At 44.0% G+C, this 22,784-nt stretch overlaps 1 protein-coding gene across 6 annotated transcripts in view; it reads right to left on the bottom strand.

Moving 5' to 3' along the window:
* FAM168A (family with sequence similarity 168 member A) overlaps nucleotides 1-22,784 on the bottom strand; it is a 121,004-nt gene that overhangs the window by 82,537 nt on the left and 15,683 nt on the right. For 2 of the 6 annotated variants that reach the window (XM_040054725.2, XM_040054730.2), the window contains exon 2: nucleotides 18,200-18,282. The exons of 2 other annotated variants lie outside the window; for them this stretch is intronic. In XM_040054725.2, the coding sequence (XP_039910659.1) occupies nucleotides 18,200-18,274 (75 nt within the window). In that variant the 5' untranslated portion in view covers nucleotides 18,275-18,282. Of the gene's footprint in view, nucleotides 1-1,036; nucleotides 1,121-18,199; nucleotides 18,283-22,784 lie in introns of those variants that run through there. 2 more of the 6 variants (XM_058424066.1, XM_040054726.2) reach the window with 2 other exon arrangements.

Here is a 22,784-nt window from a genome sequence, read left to right as displayed (position 1 = left end):
GTTCATGTCATTAAGTGAGCGGCAAAACATATAAAAAGGAAATAAAACATAGAGTCAACCCTGGTTTTTCCATATTCCTGCACAAGAACAGCTGGATGGGGTCAGACAGACACTTCAGCCACCCCGGTGTCTTCTCTGCCCAACAGGGAAGTGTGAATCCCTAAGGGAAAATTAAAGGGCAGGCACACAGGGACAATTTCCCAGCACACTTTCCAGAGTGATTTCCTGAGGGGGTATGTTCCTGTTTCACAGCTCCTGTAGGTCATGTTCTCCCACTGTTTAACATATTAAATTCTCTTAGCATAAATATGTATAGGTATTTTTATATATAGGTACATGTTCAAAGGGCTTGACCTGCTCAGGTCTCATCATGCTGGGCACTATAAACCAAAATAAGGAGTTAAAATAGAAACTGGTCCAACCAAATTACACTGCAAAGTTTATATTTGAAAACAGTGTTTTCAGCTTTCCTCTCCCAAGAAATAGAAACTATTAGAAAACAATTTGCCTGTCTCCAGGCAAATGACAGAAGTTTATATCAGGAATCGTGTCTGTGCCAACCCGGGGATTTTGACCCAGCTAATGAACACAAGTCTCCTCTCTAATATAAAACAAAAATGTATTATTTACAAGGAAGATATTAAGACAAATAAACACTGAAAAAAGAACCCCTCTCACAATTCTTTATAGGAACAGCACACAAGTACTGCATGCTTTACTCAGGCTGCTGAAGACCTGATGTTTATTAATTTTCTAAATCAACACAGTAAAATACACCAGGCACAGAGTGTTGCTGGAGCTTCATCTCATGCATTTCTCGACCCAGAAATCACTTCTCATTTTAAACTGTAAAGTGCTTCTGTAACAAAGTTCATTGACTAGAAAGAAGAGTCCAAACCGTATCAAACAGCAACAGCTGCAATCTCCATGGTATCCAAAGCTTTCCCGTCTGGAGGGAGCAGGGAAAAGGTTTTGGGAGGAATAGCTAAACCCAAGAGCTACAAGTGAAGGGCACAAAGAGAGGATGAATTGGTACCTCTTGGATACGAGCTTCCTTGGGATGGAGATAATCCGGAGAGGAGTGTGCCTGGGCAGGGAATCTTCACAGCATTCCAGAGCTCTGCAGCAGCGAGGCCAGAGAGAGAGAGAGAGAGAGAGAGAGAGAGAGAAGGAGAAACACCCGTGAAGCTCTGTGGAAAACCTGCCGGAAGGAAACACGGCTCTCCCCAGCTCCGAGTGGGCTTCACCTCCACTGGAGCAGAAGGAGAAATGGGACATGTAAGAGATGCAGGCAAAAAAAGGAGGAGCTCTGGAAACGTAGGATAACAGGAGAGGGAAGGGATACCAGAGCTGACAATAAGACCAAGGCCTTCCCAGCTTTCCAGAAAGGGAAAACAAAGTCCAAGCTTTCACTTAAATACTTGGTTACCAGTTATTTGTCAGGATTTGGGACTAAACGGGTTTCAGCCTGAGTTTTACATGTTACTCCTACATCCTCCCTTCCCAGCTGACACAAAAGCTCAGAGAACTGAAAATGAAATCCCTCAAAATGAAGTGCAGCACCCAAAAAAAGCTCTCAAGGCACTCCACATGCTTTATGCATTATAAGGAGGAACAGAAACCCTACTGTTCCCAAAGCAGGACCAGCTCCTCGGAACAGTTGTTTATTTTAATCAACCCAGTACCAAAAGGTTTACATTAAATATTTTTTCATGGTTTCTAACCACTGATCCTGTATTAGTTTACATTCACTCAAAAAACACTCTGGGGGAGAAAGCAGGAGGCAGAAAACATCGAATCCAGTAAAACAACTGAGGTTTTCTTTGGGAGCGCTGGAACATCCCACCTTTCCCTGCAGAATTACACCGCCAGCTAATGAAATAGCAAGAATTTGTAAATGAACGGAAAACAGTAAATTCTTCATTTTCACTGAATCTTTCTTTTTCCTGCCTCCTGCAGGAAGCCACCACCTGCCATCAGAGATGACATCCTTGGAGAGAAGTCAAAACCCACGCTGCTGACGCTCCCATATCCCACTGGTGATAGCAGGAGCATGAGCACACTCAGGGAAACAGAGCAGGAACATCTCCACCTGTTGCTTCCACGGGTGCTTGACTTCTGTATTTCTACATTATAAGAAGCATATTCATTGCTTGGAATCTAATTCTGGTTTCAGGCTTTTTGACTTGTTTCTATGGCCCTTCAGTTCAAAGGCAGAACCCTAAAATATCTTCAGGAGAGAGAGGAAAGCGTAAGTGAATTTGAGCAGAGACAAGGACTTAACAAATCTCATCCCATCAAGCTCTGCAGTGGCAAATTAGTCTTTCTCTGAGCACATTCTGTACTCAAAGTAGCCTCAGTGCTTCAGGAGGTACCAAATATAACACAGCCCCATTTTAACTTCCTTCCAGGAATACACACACTCATTTATCAAGAAGACGTGGGCTGCAGCTCCACTTCCAACAGCTTCGGTAACATTTTGTAAAATTAAACAAATTACTCCTTTTGTGGCAAGAAAGAAGCTGAAAATAAGTGTTCAAGCAAATGGGGGAGAAAAGCACCTCCCTCACACCTTCCTCCCCCCTTGGATTTCGGGAAAGCAAGCCTTGCCTGCTGCACCAGGCTCAGCATCAACCACAGCATCACCAACCGCTCCTTCTGCTGCTTTCACACCTCAATCCCCACACCTTTATCGTTATTATTTCATTTCAGAGCTGCTTTGATAGCTCCGTTTGCTCCGAGTCCCTGTTTTGGAATATTTTCACATCCTTATCGTCCTATAAACCAAGGAAGTCCACAGGTTCTTGCTTACAACCACTAAAGGTGCGTGTCCAACGGCGCTGAACGTCCGGACGGCTCCCAGGATTTGGCGGGAACACAGCGCTGCCACAGCCTTTAATGCTGAGGGATTCTCCAAACATTCCCCCTTTTGTTCGGCTCTGGCTGCTACAGAGAGGGAGAAGAACAGTCCCCACCTCTCATTAACCTTGGTGTTGGATCTTTCTTTAGCTGCAACAGCATCGATACCTGCTTGCATTGTGCTGCCACTCAGCAGGGATTAACCCTTTTTGGATTTTTTTTTTTTGGCTCCTTTTCTGTTTTTTTTTTCCTGACCAGAAGTCAAAATGATTCAGTGCAGAGTGAGTGGATGCTGCTGCTGCTGCAGAGAGAAGCTGTGATAAGCCGCAGAGAAGGAGGCTGTCCAGCTGCCAGCACACATCCCTGCCCTCTGCCACTGCTCAAAAACCAGCAGGGAACAGTCAGGATTGACCAAATTTGGATGTATTTGCAGGAAAACAATCAGTCCCAATCAGTGTCTTTGAGTGGAAGTGTAAAGACATTCATTAAAGAACAAGAAAAACCAAACGAATTTGTGAGATGGTATTAATCTGGAAAATCTAGGGAAATAGCCCCACAACACTGAGAAGTCCTGTTGGCACAACCTCATTTGTGAAGAGGGTGATCTGGGACTAAGCCAGGGAAAAATTCAAGAAAAAAACAGTCCTGCCTGCCTCTGAGCCAACCTGTGCCAGGGCCTGCCCACTTTCACAGCCAAGAATTCCTTCCCAGTATCCCACTAACTCTGATTCTGGCAGTGGGAAATTGTTCCCTGTGTCCTGTCACCACAAGCTCCCGTAAAAAGTCCCTCTCCATCTTTCTAAACAGCTTAAGCAAAGACACCAAAGCAGGTTCCTGCAGCCCAGAATTCCTCCTTCCCTTCCCACTTTCTTCTTGCTATGAAAGAGATTAAATCCCTTAATATTTCCCAAGATTCCTGCAGCTACTAAGTAGGGAAGCTCATTCCCTAATATCTTCATCAACTCCATGCACTATTTCAAGCAGCAAAACAAGATTTTTAATTCCATCCTACCTCCTATGCCCCAAATTTAGTTTTCTTCTTTTGTTTTAGTAGCTACACTTCAATGATGATCTTATTACAATTATCTTTCTATATTTCTGTTTTAATCTGTTATTTTCATTCTTCTTTCCACAAAATTATTATTAATTAGCACTTGGTGACTAAAACACCTGCTCTGGTAGATTGCAGAGGGTTCTGATAAAATAGTAGTAGCATAAAAATACACTCCACAACTGCTTAAAAAATGAAGATAAAAACATTCAGCAAACGTCTGTAAAATCTTATTCTATAACATTTTGGGTTTAGCCCTCTGAGTAACCAAACCCCACAAAATGGAAAGGGAAAAGTTCCCCAAAAGTCAGCATTCACTTTCTTTACCGCCTGTTTTCAACAGTTTTCCCAAACTTCTTCTAGAATTGACTCTGGAACAATTCTTTTCACTTCTGCAAGTTATATATTATAAGGCACCTTGAGGTTTCTAAGTCACAAATGAGTTTGTAATGAAAAGAAAACAATTTCATTATCTAAGATTATTGTGAATTGAAGGAAATATTAACTGTACTACTGACAACAGTCAACCTCCAGAAAGTGCAACATTAAAAATTGTATGCAGCCATTGTCTTAGAAATAAAAATAAACCTTTCAGTGAGAGCAGCCTCAGTGAGACCCTTTCCTCTATTAAAAAAATAAAATCAAAGCAAAACACTCCAACACAACCCTTCCCTGCATTACAAAAGAGGGATTAATGAGAATCTATTTGGACACTGGGAAAAGCCCTGGCAGGTTCATTGTGAAGGTTAATTCAGACCCCTTTACTCATACAGGGAATGAAATTAAAGGAACAGAATTTAAAGGAACTAGTGAAGGGTGTGGTGTTAAGCTATGAGCAAGGAGATACCACAGAGAGGATACCAGAGACGTTTCTCATGGAGCCTAATGCACTTAGGACCTAAATTCTGGAAGAACAGGGAAAAATGTCAATGCATATGTACAGATTATCCAGAATGGATCCAAATTCCATTCTGCTCAAGACACATTTAAAAAAAAAAAAAAAAAATTAAAGATCCACCTGGAGCAGCTGGAAACAAAAACATCTGAGCAAATACCTCACAGGAAATAAAGGCATGGAAAGAAATAATTTTGGAAGGCAGAGGACATTGCAGGAAACCACAGGGTCGTTCCTGGCTGGAAGCACCTTCCCGTCTTTCCCCTCATTAAGAACTGGCAGTTGCCTTTGCGCCACCAGGACTGGGCTGGAGCTGTACCGAGACCTGGACTAGGGAAGGGATCCAGGTTAAAAATAACCTGGGTTTGCTGTTCCCTGATGGGGCACTGGGAGAGCTGGACTGGCACAGCCCAGGGAGCCCAGCACCAGGAATAGGCAGCACAGGAGAAGGGAAGCTCCCAGGGACAGCTTCACCCTGGAGTTAGGAAATACAGGACACAGCCAGGAGAACTGGCATGGAGCAAGAGGGGCAGCACCAGCTGGATTTCACCCCTGGATTCCCCAAACACTGATGATGCTCAGGAGAAAGATTCCCAGGGCTGATTCCAGCTCTTGAGCTTTCCTCCTGCCAAAGACCTGTCTCTGGAACTCGTGGAAGAATTAGAATTGTTGGGAATCACCAGCAAAGGCTTTGGCCAGCCTGGAGGGCAAGGAGTTTTTAAGGAAGATGGTGAAAAGGTCTATGTGCTTCAGCAGCACTCTGCACACGTCCACCACAGGAAAACATCCCTCCATGGAACAACAGCCAATGACTCAACATCTCCAGGAGTGCAATAAGCTTCTGGAATTCGATGGTTCTTGAAACTCCAGAGTTTAAATATCCCAAGGCCCTCCTTTGTTTTTTACATGCAGGATCCAAGTGAGAACTGAAGAGGCAAGAAAAGTGAGGAAATCATTAAACTGGCAAAGTTGGGCATCTTCCTCTCTCCAGGAACATCCCCTTGGCTCGTCCCCCAAAAAAGACAAGTGACACACTTGTCGTGACCACACCTCCCTTTGACATCACTTCTACTGTATCCTTAGAATAACTTTCCCACTTGGAGGATGCCAGCAGAAGGCCAGAAGGGCAGAGCGAGCTTAGGAAAAGCGGCAAATCCCATCCGCATTTTTACTTACTCACAGTTACTGATTACAAAAAAAGGGAGCCTAATCACCTGGAAAACTGGAGGGGTTGCTTTTGGAGCCAAAGAGCAGGAAAGAGGACAACTGCTACTGAAATATCAGCACTGGGCTCCCTGCTCCTGTCGAGCACTGGATTTCAGGTGCTGAGCTGGGAGTGGATGCAGCAGCAGGATGGGTGGATTCAAGATATTTAAGTCAGACACTCTAACCTGAACTCCTACCAGCAGATAAGACAGACTTAAGCAGTGTGAGAATCAGTTTGCTTTTATATTTAGCTCTGTTTAAAAGACATTCATTTCTCTAAGGCCAGCCTTTCAAACATGCCAGTTTGCTGAGAAATATCGCTCTGCACCACATCTGCCAAAGTTTGTAATGCAGAAAAATACACACTGGAGATAAATGCCTTCATTCTTGATTTTCACTTCATTGTGTTTAGAAAAGCAAAGGGCAGTAAATTCTAGTCTGGTTTAATAATCTACTTCAATTTACATGAGCCATCTTTTGAGAAGGGTTTTCCTTCAGTCTCCAAACTCAGAATAATTGGAATATCAGAATCATTCAGCTCAATGCATTGCTGAGTAGCAGAGTTTGGGGAGACAGATCCTCCTGCCAACAGAATACAGAAAATAAGCACTGAGAGCCCCTTCCAGTACCTAAAGGGTCTCCCTGGAGCCTTCTCCTCTCCGAGTGAGCTGGGGCAGCTCTGCAAGTGGGGTCTCACCTAAGCACAGGGCAGAGGGGCAGAGTCCTCTTTCTAACCTGAATTCCAGGTTGAGAACAGCCATTGATCCCTTCAGGATATTTTTCCAGTGCAGCCACACAAGGCAGCATTGAAATCTTTTCTCTACCATCCTCAATGGAAACATGACAACAAAATCAATTTGGAGATTGTTAAATTGACAGAGACACTTCCTGCTGGAGTTATTTCCATCTGAAAAACCAGCTGAGCCACACTGATGAAAACGTTGTTTAATCTGTGTTTCTGCTAGGAAACCTCTCAGCTCTAGAAAATTCACCCATTCCAGTTCTCATGTATGTCTTGGGCAAAGGAGTTCTGGTTAAAAAAGGGCTTCACAAAACCAACTGGTCTCTTTTTAATTATCCATAAAGTTTCTCAAAGCAACAATTGACTATTTATCAGGTGTTTTGCCTTCCTTTATACCCAAAGCACACACATTCTGCCATACCTGAGCAGCATCCCTGTGCTGAACCACACTTCATTAAGTAATTAATGGAGCAATTCAGACAGATTAGGCAGCAATAAAAATTATTTTAAGGTGAGTAACTGCCTTTCCATAGAGGTGTTCCCAAAGTTCCCCACAATCTTTCAAGGCCTTTAATTACTTTCAGTAACAAACTCACTTAAGAGCTTAAAAGCAATTAAAAATGAGTTAAGTCAACATTTCTTTCACTGGGGTTTATTAAGCACTTCTTCGAAGCAGTCCCAATCTCTCCTTCCTTTAGAAGTCATTGGTAATTTCTGTCACTGCAGACTTAATTTTTGTTCACTTAATTCCCTATGCCACACAGGGACAGGTATTACACTGCTGGTGGAAAACTCACCAAAATTTAGAGTAATATTCCCCAGTTTTTAAAGAGATCATAGTGGGAGGAGCCCCCCAACACTCAACTACTTCACCTCCCTGAACACTGCACATGGATTATAAAAATTCCTGATAATACTGGAGCAAAATAACGAGCTTTCCCCCAGCTTTTGCAAAGGACTTTAATCATTTCCTGTTCCAATCCCAGCACGGACCTTGCCTAAGGCACGTTAATCCCTACCCCACACATTTAGTTCCTGCAGTCGGGTCAGGTCACCAAGCAGGCCAGAAATGGTCCCTTATTAATTATTTAGTCACTGCAGAGTGTGGATTTCCTCATTTCCGGCGTGGCCATTTCCCAAGTTTCTGGTATGTCATGGTGCTCCTGAACTTTCCCACTGGCTCCACTAAATCCACCTCCTCATTCCAAATGACTTCTCATTCCAAACACTTCTCACTGCCAACATCTCCCCGATCCATCCTACCCTAGACCTACACGCTCCCTATATTCCACACGCTCCTCTATTTCATTTCCCAGTGCTGACTCCCATTTGAAAACTACTTTTCCTTGCACAAAAAAACCCGGACTTAGCTCCAAACAATTCCTAAAAGTATATTTTTCCATTCTCCTTCATACAACAGGCAGTGTTTCAACTCTCCCATTATTCAGCAAGGGGGAATGGCTTCCCACTGCCTAAGGGCAGGGATAGATGGGATGCTGGGAACAAATTCTTCCCTGTGAGGGCACTGAGGCCCTGGTACAGGGTGCACAGAGAAGCTGTGGCTGCTCCTGGATCCCTGGAAGTGTTCAAGGCCAGGCTAGACAGGGCTTGGAGCAATCTGGGACAGTGGAATGTGTCCCTGCCCATGGCTGGGGGTTGGAACTGGAGGAGCTTCAAGGTCCTTTCCAAACCAAGCCATTCCATGAATTCATGAACTTCTCACTGTATTACCTTCTTCCATGTAAAATGCAGCTTCCCTGGGAAAGGGCCATGTCAGATTCAGTGCAGAATGCGCATCAAAATTAAGTAACACATGACAGATCCTCTTTTGCCTCTCCACCGGCTACAGTGAGAAATATTCCAAAACAAAGGGCAGCACCTGAGCTTGCCTGTAAGTGCCCTTCCTGTACCCTCCCTCTGAGAACCACAGAATCCTTAAGGCTGGAAAAGATAGCCAAGATCATCAAGTCCAACCCTGGAAAGCAAGAAAAGCCACAATAAAGCTCCAGACCCTGAGAAGCACCAATTCCTCTTCAAACAGCCCTGAAAATGTGCCGGGGGAACCACAAGAGAGAACGGCAGCAGTGCCCCTCTTGCAGAGATAAGAAATCAACCCTATTATACAGACCACAGTCTAATCTCACAAAGATACTTAGGAGCTCAACTCCCACTGAACCAACAAAGTTAAATTCCTAAAATCCCCTGCAGATCCAGGCACCGGAGAAGCGCAGTTCTTTGAGCCGGCTATTTCACATTTAATGTTTGTTGCGTGTTCTGGAGAACATCTAAATATACCAAAACCTCCAAACATGCCACGGTCACCAAACCTTTGCTTCTACAATTCCTCTGCTGCCGCTGTTTTCCACAGGAATTCTACTCCAGGATGTTCCGGTAGGGGTGACAGGTTCAGCCATTTTATGCTTTCAGCAATCAGAACACAGCTCCATTTTATTTCATGCAATGCAATCAGAGTTTTGCCCTTAGTTTGGCAGCTCTTTATACCATGCAATAACAATTAACTCCCTTTGGCATAATTTATATGAATCATTGATTTAATACAGATAGCAAGGAAAAAGAAAAGACCTATTAAGGCATCTAAATGACCCAAGCAGCACCGCTGGATTGTTCTCAGCAGCACATTTGCTGTGCTTGTTTGAAATGTGCTTGCACAGCACAAGTACAAAAGCTGTCTGCAGAGCAGACATGTTTCACTAACAGATGCTCTAAGTCAACATAGCTTGGAAATCTTCAATTTATAACTAAATGTTGTACCGCACTTTCACTCCTCCAAACAGGCTTTAGTGTTTCTTGAGGGGCTGAGAAGGGGATATCTGTATTTCGGTAGAAAACACTTCCCTGACAACTTCCAAGTTGGATCTAAGGCTTGCATGTCCAAAGTAGGACCTGGAATATCCTGGGACCATCTCTTGAGAGGATATGGATGCAATGCAAGAGGAAGTCTAGTTCTAGGCATATAAATAATACAGATACGCAATGTTCAGGAGGGGTTTAGGTGGGTTTTTTGGTGTTGTTTTAAATTTTTTTTTTTAATCTTTAAAAGTAAACAAGGTGGTACTTCCCTGATGAAATTCCAAGAGGCAAACTCCTGGCAGATGTGTTTTCTAATCTAAATCTTTCTAATGGGAATTCCCAAGTTTCCTCAGGCGATAGCTCAGGTTTGGGGTTGCTCTTCCTGTCTCACCAGAAGCTTTCCTTCCAATCCATCCATGGGTTTACAGGTGGTACATGCTATTCCACCTACCAAATCCCTGAGAGACGGAGTTCAGAAGTGCTGGTCCCACTGTGAATCCTCAGGGAGGGTTCACACACATCCTCGGGGTGGGATTCATGGTGGGATCCTTGAGGTTGTCCTGAGCACGGCCAGGATTTGGACACAATGATCCCTGTGGGTCCCTTCCAACTTGGGATATTCAGTGAGTCCATGATTATATCCTGTAATAACCATCCCTCTGGGAACATCAAACCACTGACCTTTACTCATCCATCTCACGGCACACCACTCCTAGGGATGTGGAAAACCTTCCTAAATCCAAGGGAACAACATCCACCCTCAAAGCTGCTCAGCTCCCTACTGGGAGCAATCAAGGAGCTACCAGGAGTACTGTGACAGGATGAGAGGTGTTTGTAATTAAGCACCTCTGCACAAATGCAAATTAAATGTGCCCCATGCTTTGAGTTTAGCAGAGCCTGACTCTGCTTTTGCTGGCACAGCTTGGAAAGCTGCGACCCAAGGGGAGGGAGCAGAGGTTTGTGCAAGTGCTAAAACAAAGCTAAGCAAAATCATTTCACGGGCCACTCCAAAAGCTCCCCTCCGTGTGCTTCCTTGACCCACTAAAAGCTTTCTGCAATAAACAGCCAAACACACAGATGTCCATGGCCCTCCTGCAGAAACCATTTGCACTGTAAACAGGACATAAAGTTGGGAGGGGAAAGCAATGCTGTGACTGAGCAAGAATTACAAGTCCTAAATTTCACTTTGTACCTCACAATGCAGTCACTGTTCCTTCACAGACGCACTGGTTTCTGAGTGGAGATCTGTGATTTGGCAGGACCTTGAGAACCACCATGGGAAGAGAGACCAAAAACCAGAAAAGTGGCTAAAAATAAGTGGGAAATTAGAACAACACCAAAGACCAAGGGAATAATCAGGAAAATCCTGTCAGGAACGATACCGAAGAAGGATCACTGTCATGAGAACTAAGATCACCAGATGACTGCCAAGACAAGGAGTTATTGGGAATAAATCACCTCAAAGCAAGATATTCAATGTCTGTCACTTCTCAAAACAGTGACAACATGGTCCTTGTGCCACCATGGCAACCTACAAGGCTTTAGAACAAAACCTCTGGGACAACAAATCTCAGATAACACTGACTGTAGACCATCTTCAGGAGAAATTGGACACAATGCAATCCTGCACTGAATAATGGGAAGAAAATATTAATGACCACCAAATTCTGACTGGAAGCTCAGAACAGCAAGAACAAAGAACAACACAGAAGTCTCCGTGAACACCAGTGATCCCTAAGAATCACCATGTGCCCACCCCTGCCTCAGGACCATTGGACATCCACCACAACTCCCCAAGCACGGACCAACACCTTATTCCATTCCATGGGTCAGCTCCGACCCACTGCCTTACCCAGCATCCTCGGATCGTCACCACCACCAGACAGACAGGGCCCTGCATCACATCACATCACATCACATCACATCACATCACATCACATCACATCACATCACATCCTGTCACATGTCATCAAATTGCTCTCACTGTGCTGTTAATATGATTATCACCATGGGCAGGTTTGGGTTTTTTTCCCAAAGGAAAACAAGTTCCCTGCAGTCACTCTGGAGACACTGAGAGAAATGAATTGTTGGTCCCCTGAGTATAAATCATTGTCTTTGTCACGATCATGACCACTGCTGTGTCACAATGCACAAGAATTAGCTCTAGAAAGTGTCTGTACTGTAAATTTCAACACTGAAAAAAGCCTCAGATCCTTAAAAACCTCCTTGTTCAGCTACAGCAAGGAAGAAGACCCAGAGAAAAAACTTGTATGAGTAATAGGAGAGATGTTCAGTGCTACAGATAATGCAGGAAAATTTATCCTCCCCCCATTTACACGGCCCAAAAATGAGTAATTATGTGCCAGGAGATATCATCTACTCCACAAATCAAGTCACTGAAACTACAAACTAAAAATTGTTTTTAAGAAAGTCAATTTATTAGCGATTACTGTGCAGACAGACATATGAGTGCTCTTGTGTACTTGCTGCATTAACAACCTCTCAAAAGCCACAGGAAAAGGAAAATCAATACTGTGTATTTTTTCTCACATCAATTTATCTGCTGCTGAAAAAAAATAACTCACTTCTGTGTATGCCACACATGACATATCCCAGGTTTCCTCCAAGCAAGGAAAAAAAACCAAGCTTTTGCTGGTTTCAACCAACCAAACCCTGCCTTGCTGGACTCAGATTTTGCTTTTGATAAAACCTGAAATAAGACTTGAACAAACTCAGAGCAGTCTGAGGCAGCTTGGCACTGGTACACAGAGCCTTTTGTTACTGATCCTGTGGCGCTGGCGCAGGGCTGGAGCCCATTAGCAGTGAACGGTCCGCTAAATATTTCATGATTCTGGATTTCAGACGTTTCCCAGGACAGGTTCTATCACTACGCATCTTACACACGGGCATGACAGTTGCTAAATAAAGGATATCATGCAGAGTAGCCTCTCCAAAGCACTCCCAGAGCCTCCATCCAATCTCTATATTTTTTACATATATATATATATGTATGTATGTACGCATGTCTCAAAATATTTATTTTTTTTCTCTCCAATTACAAGACACTTTGTAACACTTTGATTCCTGCTACTTTGGCAGGAAACAAATTAAATCCCAGGATGGCATTCCCTGTTGAGCAGATTAATCTTGTTCCCTTCATTTTCTTTTTCCAGGTCACCAGTTTACTTCCTTCAGCAGAGAGCTCCCCACAGACTCTGGGAGGGTGTCTTAAAGAGCTCTGCAGCCAGAGCATTTCCCCATCACTGAATCCTAAAATGTTTCTGCCAGATCCCAAACGGGGCAAAGTCCTCTCCAAAACCAATGCTGCAGCTTTGATTCTCCTGGCTGGTGCAATTCCCAAAGACGCAGCCTTGCTGCTTTCCCTCCGGGAATGCACGGCCACAAAGCCTGCCCAGCAGAATGTGGCTTTCACCAGCCATGGTCCAGCAGATTTTGTGCAAATCCACTCAAATCTGTAGAGAGGAGTGGCTGGAGAGCAGCCTTGCAGCCAGGAACTGGGGGTGCTGCTCAGCTGGAGCCAGCAGGGAGAGCTAACCAAAGCCTGGGAAGCATCGAAGAGCCGGGTAAGGGAGGACTGTCCCACTGGCCACTTCAGGCTGGACATTTGGAAGCATTTCTTTACCAAGAGGGTGTTAAATGCTGGAAGTGGCTTCCTGCAGAGGTGGGCAATGCCTCAAGCCTGTCAGCAGCCCCTGGACAATGCCTTTAAGAACACACTGGGAATTAGGTCAGCCGGGTGACCTGCATGATCCCTGCAGGTCCCTTCGGCCCGAAGCTGTTTGATTGTAAAGCACGAGAGAAACCCCGAGGACTGGAGCTGAAAAGCGCCGTATCTCAGCTTTGCTCAGGCGCTGAGGGTGACACAGGTGCTGATCCTCCTCCCAGGGACACTTCCATGCCCACTTGGCTCTCTTGACTCTCGCAGGCAGGCGGATAATCCTGCCCGGAGCCAGGCCCCTTAAGGCAAAGCAGCTTTGTGGGCCGGCAGGAGCCACTCGCGCCTCAGACAGGCCTCGCGCCGGCCTTCACTCTCGCAGCCGCCTTAAGCTCATCTAAGCTCCAAATAACATGGCCAGAAACGTTCCCTAAGCCTCAGTGATCCACAAATGGTCATGGCAGCACAAGGAGAGGTGGGAACAGAGCAGGAACAGAGCAAGAACAGAGCAGGAGACATCCCCTGGTAGAAGCCTAGCCAGGGACACAAGGTAGGCCGCTCTTTGAGGGGGAGGTACCGCAACTTGGTTTTGCCATGATTTTTATTCCCTGCTCTTATATCAGGGCTCACACACCAGCAAGGCACTCACTTCTCCACCTCTCCCACTCCTATGCTTTGTATGACCCCCTTTCCCTCCCCTGCCCTGCAGTCAGTGCCTGCAGCCACCTGGTCAAAAAGAAACCATCACTGAGTTCTAAAATCAAGCGTCCCCTTACATCAAACACCAAAACCTGGAGCAAAACACGTTTTTAAATCAAAATTTGGCTGAAGCTGACCCCTGCACTCACAACCTGTGGGGAAGCAGCCAATGAGCAGATGTCACTGCTGTATAAGCCTCATTTCTTTAGGAAGCTACAAATGGAACCAGCCATCACCATCATCTATGTTTAGATCCAATATCCCAAACAATCCCTCTATTTGCAGTCCTCTTTTTTTTCCCCCTCCTGAAGCTATCTCTGGCAGAAGAATGAAACAGCTGCCACTGAGAGCAGGAATTGAGTTAAAAGCTGAAGAAATGCAGCGCTGGTAGCAGAGGTGACGCACCAGCTGGATGCATTCCAGGTCACTGCAGCCTGGCAGGCTCTCCAAGAGGACATCCCAGCGGATCTCGGCAGCACAGTTGGATTTTTCCCCCACGTATGCAAAAGCCATAACTCCTAGAGAGCCAATCATTTCACTCTGGAAGCCTTGCAATTCATTTTTTAAATGGTTTGCCAATCAGGTTATTATGTTCAAGCTAAGGGAGGAAAAAAACCCTGGAGAAAGACTTTTCATGGGGAAAGCATTCCGCTTGGGATTTTACTTGTCTTCCTGTGCCAAATTGGCAGGAGAGCTGTATAATTACAGCGCTTTTACAAACAAAATTAATGTACAGCAAGTCTGTACATGGCCACCCTCCCATCCATGGATTTGATAGAGAGCAGAGCAAAAGCATACCAGTTTTATTTCACAGTGAAGCCACGCTCCCAAAACAGGAGTATTTTTAAGTAAAATCCCTGTGTGTTGCCACAGACTGTAGTCCCCTCTTCCGCTTTAAAAGGCAGACAAACTTTACAATGCAAGAGCCACAGAGAACAGGGATAGGATCCCTCAGATCTGTGTTCCCACACAAGGATCAGGATGCAGAATGCCCAGGAGTGGCATCAATACATGAGATGTGGCCATAGAGACAGAGAAGGGCTATTATCGATGTTGTTAAGGATAAAACCTTCTTTTCTAATACATCTGATCAGGAGAGCCTTTTCTTTTAGACTAAAATATAACCAAATGCACGTATCAAAAAACAATTCTCAGAAAAAGCCACCTTATTATATATAAAAGGTTTATTTCCCTTTATTATAGCAGCACATCAGTTCCACTAAGATCCACAACCAGCTTCCAGGAATCCTCTGCTGCTGCCACAAATGTTCATTCTGTGGATCCTAATTTCTCTTTGTTTTCCCTGTCACATTCAATATATCTCCTGTTCATGAATTATAGACTTGCCTGATTTTCCTAACATCACCCAGGAGTCTACAGTAATTCAGGAACCTGGCAGATGCTGGGGAGGTCCAAGTCCTCCTGTAGGATGAGAACAGACTAAGGCACATAATTCCCCCCTGACTGAGCTGGCCACATTCCTTTCCCTTATTTTCCCTCCAAAATTCCACTCCTAGCAATTTACTCTTGAGGTGCTGAAGAGGTAAAGATGACACACGTGTGTGGTCCCAGAGCTGCTGGCACAGGACCCATAGGACAGCTCACAGTGCATGCTCCAACACCGTGCCAAACCATTTCACTCCATCAAAGCCCTGCTCCTGAAAACTGAGCAGTGCAGGGGACACTCCTGAGGGACAGGGGCATCCAGAGGGACCTACACAAGCTTGAGAAGCAGGAGATTAAAGGGAATCATGAGGCTGAACAAGGCCGAGTGCTGTGCTGCGTTGGGGTATAAGAACAAACTGGGAGGAGAAGTCATTGAGAAGAGCCCTGTGAAGAAGGATTTCCTATTTCTCAGCAACATGAGACACATCCCCATTTGCTCCAGAGTCCCAACCCAGATTTTTTTTTTTTTTTTTTTTTTTTTTTTTTTAACAGAACAAGATCTGTCATTTCAGCAGCACCCCCACAACACTGGGATCATTGAAGAATTTACTCAGTGACCTTTCAGCAGCAGATAAGCGCACACACACTCCTTAAACATTAACTCCTTCCAAACCCATATACATTTTAGCATTTTTTGGACACTGATACAACTTTAATATGAGAGCAACAAATGTCAGAAATATCCCACTGCTTTCTTCAACTTGTGAGAAGCTCAGCACAGCAATTAAACCATGTGTGGAGTTAAACACAAGCTCTAGAGCTGCTGCACTGACAGCTTCTCTCCAACTCTTCATGGTCCTTAACCACTGTAAGAGGCTTTGTTTTTTTGTTTGGGGTGGTTTAAGTAATCTTATATATACTTTTCTGGCAGGGGGGAATGTCTTTTAAAGAGGATTGAAAATTATTTTAATCTAAAGAGCATTTATAAACATTTCCCACTATACAGCAAGAACAATCTGCTGTTGTTGGTACATCAATCCTGGCGAGCACTTGAAGGGCAGAAACACAATGGGGTGAAATTGTTACAGACAGCCTCAGGGTTATTCCAATACTTGAACAACTGGAATAATGGGGTGGAATTAAAAACATGGGCCCGAGCTTAGGAAACGCCTCATGATAAGATCACAGCACCCAAAAAGAGGAACATAAAACTGTTGAAGAGGGGATGATTGTGGAAGTTAAAAATGAGCCTTGTAGAAGCACAAAAAGTATTTTCTAGCCCAGATGGAAAAACCATCCATCCATCTTCCACTCAAAAAAAATAATAATCAGCAGGAAAATTATCTTTCTTCCATGTGGACAAGTAAAATTTCACAAGGTTACTGTAGAGAACAACCCAGAACTGGCAAAATGGAAGAGAGGAGAGATAATCTAATAGGCCTTTTCTATCTAATTTTTATGATTCCTATGAAAAATGACCTGAATAAGTGAAGTTATTTGCCCTTGTCCTCTTTGTTCATATTGGATTTAGTCATAAGGGAAATCCTGTCAAGGATAGTATGTTTTACTCAATTTACTACCCTTTGTGATTGCTCTATAAAATATTGGATACATGATAGGAAAGGTTATGGAGGTTTGGGGTGGGGGGTTTTTGCAATTGGAAAAAGAAGGAACACATCGAGCACTTGCTGGCAGTAAAAATTAAGACAACAAGAACTGATGGAATTTTCTGAGGAGAATGTTTATCTATCAGTCCATGTTCAAAGGATCGTATTTAACCTGAATACAGTGTAACTTTAAAAAAAAACAGCAATTGAGTATTAAACAAACAGTCTCTTGCAACATTTCAGTTCCAAGTAGGTCACAAATAACACTGGAGTCAGAAGCTCCATCTCTCCGCTGCACAAACTCTGTAATTGCCAGAAGCTGAGGTTTCCTTTGAATTCCCAGTATTTATTACACTGCTACTTTTGGACTCCCGCTGTTAATCATACGGTTACACTGCTCCTGCTATTACAGCAGGAGGCAAGAAACCAGAACCTGCTCTTCCAGGCTTTGCATTTGGTGTAGCTGACTGACACTGAGCTGCAAGTCCCCGTTGCCGACTCCTTCCATGGAATCCACCCCCAGCCCCAGCACCTGTGCTGACAGGACCTGGGTCATGCACAGTGCAGTCCCTGAGCCATAAATAACACGGAGAACTCCGGCAAAGCCCAGGTGCAGCCGGTCACCAGCACCACCGACCCATTCTGGAGGACTACAACACACTGAGGTTGTTTTCCTAAAGCTATAAAGGCCAATCATAATGATCCAAGACCTGTTAAACCCTGGGAACAGATTCCCTGCACACCCCACTCCGCATACAAGCTGTGCTGTAAGATTCCAGGGAGAAGTTGGGGCATTTCTCCCTTACCGTTCAATCCTAACCCAAAACCAAGAGCCTGGGAACTTGCAGCTGCACCGGACTGTAATAAGCGGTGGCAAAAATTCCAAGCAAATGAGTACCACATGTCTGCGAAGCAGGCCCTTTTCCTGGGCTGACCTTGGAGGCTGAAGGGCTGCCCCTTTCCTGACAGAAGGATTGCAGGAAGGAAGAAAACCCGAGTGCCGCCGTGTAACCACGTGGGTGATATCCTGCAGCCTTTGCCACAGAGAGCACGAGTCAAGTTTGGGATGAGATCGGATCCCATTCCTCAGGAGCTTCCCTAAATGCTCAGTGGACTCCCACAGAGCGGGTCTTGTTACCTCACAGACTTTGGGTTTTTTTGGGGGATTCTATAAATCACTGCTGCTATAGCATCCCCCATGGATTTATTAAGGCTGTTCTTGGAACGGATACTGGGAGACAAAGGCAGAACAGAAGCCCTGACTCACCTTGTGGAGGGCGGATTTTTTGCTGCCATTGGAAAGATGGACATGCTCCTCTCCAGCTGTGTCAGACATGAGCATCAGAAGGCCTGGAAATTATACATGTTACTCCTTAACCTCTTTCACAGCAAGGTCCTCCTGACCCTTTACTTGGGATTAAATTACACACATTTACAAAAACTAATTGTCTACAATGCATTCCAATTACAAGTCTAATTATACTTATCTAACTGTTGCCTGACCGACTTGGTCTGGAATCAAACCACGATTTTTTGCTTTATTCCATATTAAATTGGGCTGAAAGGCTTTCTGGAGTTCTGGAACTTCAGAAACAGATAAAACAGAAGCATCTGAAGACTGAGCAGATTAAAGGCCAGGCCAACATAGAAGAGCTTTCCAAATGCACATCAGAAGGATCCATCAGGATTTTAAAGATCTTGGACTCAGTAACTTTACTTGAATATTAATTGTTACCAAAAGACCAAAAAAAAAAGCTCAGTTCCAAGCTTCAGGAGGGTCTTTCATCCAAACAGAGGATTATGTCAGTCCCTCCTGATCTTGGAACATGTAAATCCATTTTACATTGCTTTCCTTTTTGTAGGCTCTGAACAAGTCTATCAAAACCTTGCAGTTACGTATGAAGGCAATAATTACACTCAAGAATACGTGCCTGCTGTGCCCAGGGCTCAGGATCAGATCAAGGATCAGATCAAGTCCAGGGAGGAAGGCATGCCATTCCCTCTTTGTCTGCTGCATGGACTACGCCCAAGTGAACATCAGCTATGCCCCATCAGAGCAGCCTTGGCAATTAACACCCTCGTCTCACCCATCAGTGCCTTGTGACAGAGTTCATCCCGTAAGGAATCACAGCGTGCATTTAGTTTTCTGCTCAGAATTTGCACCATCTAATTTACTCGCAATTAGCATAGATGATCTAATATTCCTTTCCCATCTTAATTCCCACCAAACGCATCAAATTCAATCTCCCTTTTTGTACAGAGACTACAAAAGCTCGAGTCATTACAATTCCTACCCGGTTCAGCGCTGGTGTAAATGAGAGAATGAGACCCTTAAATTTCCAAAGAGCTTGAAGGCAGCGTTGCATTAATGAACCTCCTGGAACAACCATGTGTCTGTGAAGAAGAATGTCAACTACTTGTATGGTAGCCTTTGAAGGTCTCTCCAAGGAGGAAACGAGCCATCAGCCCGGACAAATTCCCCAGCTGGTGGGTTTTGATGGATCACAAGACAAACAGATCCGTACAAAGAGATGCTGGAATTGTTTTACAAGGCCCGCTAGCCCTGACCTCAGCCCTACTCTGCCCTGCTCCACTCACACAGCCTGAGAGAAACCGCTTCAGGTGGGAACACACAGATTTGGGGATGCAAAATGCTTGTGACAAAGTCCAAGCACCAAGAGAGCACTTCAGTACCTGGGTACAACAGGGGGAGGGAAAGCAGCACCATGTGAGTTATTTGATGTTTACCTTCCACATCAAACAAGCTGAGACAATTTCACACCTTAAACTTTCTAAAACAGTCTGAAAGAGGGACTTTGCACAAGGGCCTGGAGGGGCAGGACACAAGGAATGGCTTCCCACTGCCAGAGGGCAGGGATGGATAGGATATTGGGAAGGAATTGTTCCCTGGGAGGGTGGGGAGCCCTGGCCTAGGGTGCCCAGAGAAGCCGTGGCTGCCCCTGGATCCCTGGAAGTGTCCAAGGCCGGGCTGGACAGGGCTTGGAGCAGCCTGGGATAGTGGAAGGTGTCCCTGCCCATAGCAGGGATGGGAATGGGTAATCTTTAAGGTCCCTTCCAACCCAAACCATTCTGGATTCTGTGAAAACACCTGTCAGATCAATCCCAGTCTGTTTTGGGAGAAGGCTGTTGCTTTTCTCAGGAATTCATCAAGTGGAAAGTTGTTCTATGAACACAAACGCTTGCTGAATTAATCTGAATTCCATTTTCCAAGGGAAGTTTGACATTACTTCCTAGCACACATCAGCACTGAAAAGTATCATTCTTTGTTTCCTACATAATAAAAAATTAAACAAAGACTCTCAAATTACTAATTAGATGCCATTGCTTAAATAAGCGTGCACAGAAGCAGTGGCCAAAATAAAGGAGTTCTAATTTTAATGAAAGGACAGCAGTGTATGACTGATATTTGACCAAGCAGGGAGTAGAAATTTCTTTTAGGAGAACAAAAGCACAATTAAAAAAAAAAAGAAAAAAAGTTTACAATCAAATGTTTTAAATCAGCAAGCTCCAATTCTTGACTTAACCACAATTAAAATCACCAATAGATTTAAAAAATAGATTTAAAACCAGAAGTAGGTAAATGAAATAACCATTTCCTCTCCTGGCATACAAAGCTCCAGAATCTCCTTTGGCAAGAAAATAGGAAATTTCAAGAGAAATTGAGTATTTAAAATTAATTACACCTATTGCAGCCCTTCCTCATATAAAATACAATAATAATCCAAGATATTGTTTCAGGAAAACAATAAAAGAAGGCAAAAATGACCTTAAATAGGATGGTAAATGGTAAAATCCAGCTCCCCCACCCTTCCCCATCAGGAATGCAGTCACACGCAGGCTGTGTCTACACACAGGAATACAACAGGAAAAATTAAACCGGGTGTAACAACAACAAACAGAATGGAATCCATTCAGATCCTCCCACTATCGAATTCCTTGGATGATGACGGCTGGAATGGGCATAAATTCAAAATACAAAAATCCAGAAGGTAAAAGATGTCGGTTCACTGCCACTCTACCTTTGCTAGGACAGTGTAAGGCACTCGAGGAGTCCAGAGCACGATAAAAACCAGCTTTTTCTTCAGCTCTCACCATTCCTTTGGAGTGGCACCAATGCCAAACCCCAGAGCTACAAGGGCTTCTGTGCCATGTAACTAATCCCTGCAAAGTTTTTATCCAAGAAGCCTGAAAACAGCCTTGCAAGGGAAATATCAACAATTCCTTTCCAGGGATATGGAAAACAAAAATCCAGACAAATGACAGATCTTGCTCCATGTCACACCAGAACCCAGCTCCTGTGTCATGTGCAGTCCATGCTAAGTCCCTGCTTTTGTTTTTCCTTGGCCTTGATGGCAAGGCATAGCTTGCCATCTCTTCCCCTTAAACCTAAAAAAACACCTTGGCACACTGCAAAAGAGCTCATTTCCAAGAGAGAAAAACACAGCTTTGCCTTTGACAACTGTTCTTCAGATTGAAATATCCTCTTGAACAAGAGGATTTTCCATACTGGAAAAGGTGTGAAAGCTCTCCAGCTTCTCCTTGCCAAGTTTTAATCAGTATAATCCAGGACTAGCTTCCCAAGCATGGAAAATGGGAATGTTTTGGGTTTTCCCAGCCTCACAGGGAGTTCTGCTGCTGAGGGATGAATAAAAAAGGTCAATTCCACTGTGTATCCACAGCGTTCCGTGAGCTCCAGCAGCTCCATTCATAATTCATGGTGTTGACACACCTACCTGCTGCTTGGGAAAGATGAGCACAGACAAACATGACATGGGAAAGAGCTTTTTCCTTCTTTCACTCTCGTTTCCACTCTCCCAACAGGGGAAAAAAAAAAAAAAAAAAAAAAAAAAAAAAAAAGGCTGAAGAAGCAGAGTAGGGATTAATCCCAGAAGAATAAATTTCTTGCTCCCACGCAAGCCCCTGGCTATCCAGAAGCACACATGGACACTCACAGAAAGCAAGTGTTACATTTTATTTTTACCAGGTAAACGTGGTCATTTACCTTTGTAATTATCAGTTTGAAACTGCAGGGAAACAGACATCCCTGTGAAATGGGATACATCCCTGTGAAACGTAAACAGCCAAGAGTGTTTATATTTAGATGGTTCAAAACTGAATGTTGTCAAACATTAGAAACTTCTGAAGTTCTGGTAAGTGGGAAAAATTGACAATAGGAAAGTGCATTAGCACAGGATGACAAGCCGGGGTCATGTCGTGGAACACTCCAGCATGTGGAGGATCATGCATTTCGTTTGTATGCAATTAAGACCATTTCACTGTCTCATCAGGTTCCCTGTGATACCCAATTAAATAATAACACAAGGAAAGCGCTCTTAATTAATGAGGAAAATGCTCTACAAGCTAGACACAGGTGTGTGTGTGTGTGTATCTCAAGTAGGGCCTGAAACAGTTGAACAGATCATTTAATCTTTAATAAAAAAATCCCCACTCAAATTTGTATCTAATTATCTCAATAGCATGCATCTTTCTGATTTCTTCCAAGGGGGTTACCTTTCTTTGCAATATTCAACAATCAAGTGGTTTATAAAAGACTCAAATTAAAGCTGGCACTTTGAGTGCAGGAATGATCACAATTTACACATCGTTATTCTGGGGATGGAACAAATTTGGTTTAAACCATCTTTCTCCTTGCAATGTTTTTACAAAATCAGTCTCCTCTATTGATATTGAATGAGCACATTCGTGTTTATACTTATACCAGCTCTGCTATTTGGGCTGAGCTAAATGAAAGCCCATCCCCACTGTCAGATTAGTCAGGGCAACATCTTTTAAGGAAAGATACTGGAAAAAGGCAGAATATCATCCTAAGT

This window comes from Hirundo rustica, chromosome 2 (assembly GCF_015227805.2).
Source record: "Hirundo rustica isolate bHirRus1 chromosome 2, bHirRus1.pri.v3, whole genome shotgun sequence".
Taxonomy (NCBI): Eukaryota; Metazoa; Chordata; class Aves; order Passeriformes; family Hirundinidae; genus Hirundo; species Hirundo rustica.
This window is presented reverse-complemented; position numbering and strand designations above follow the sequence as displayed.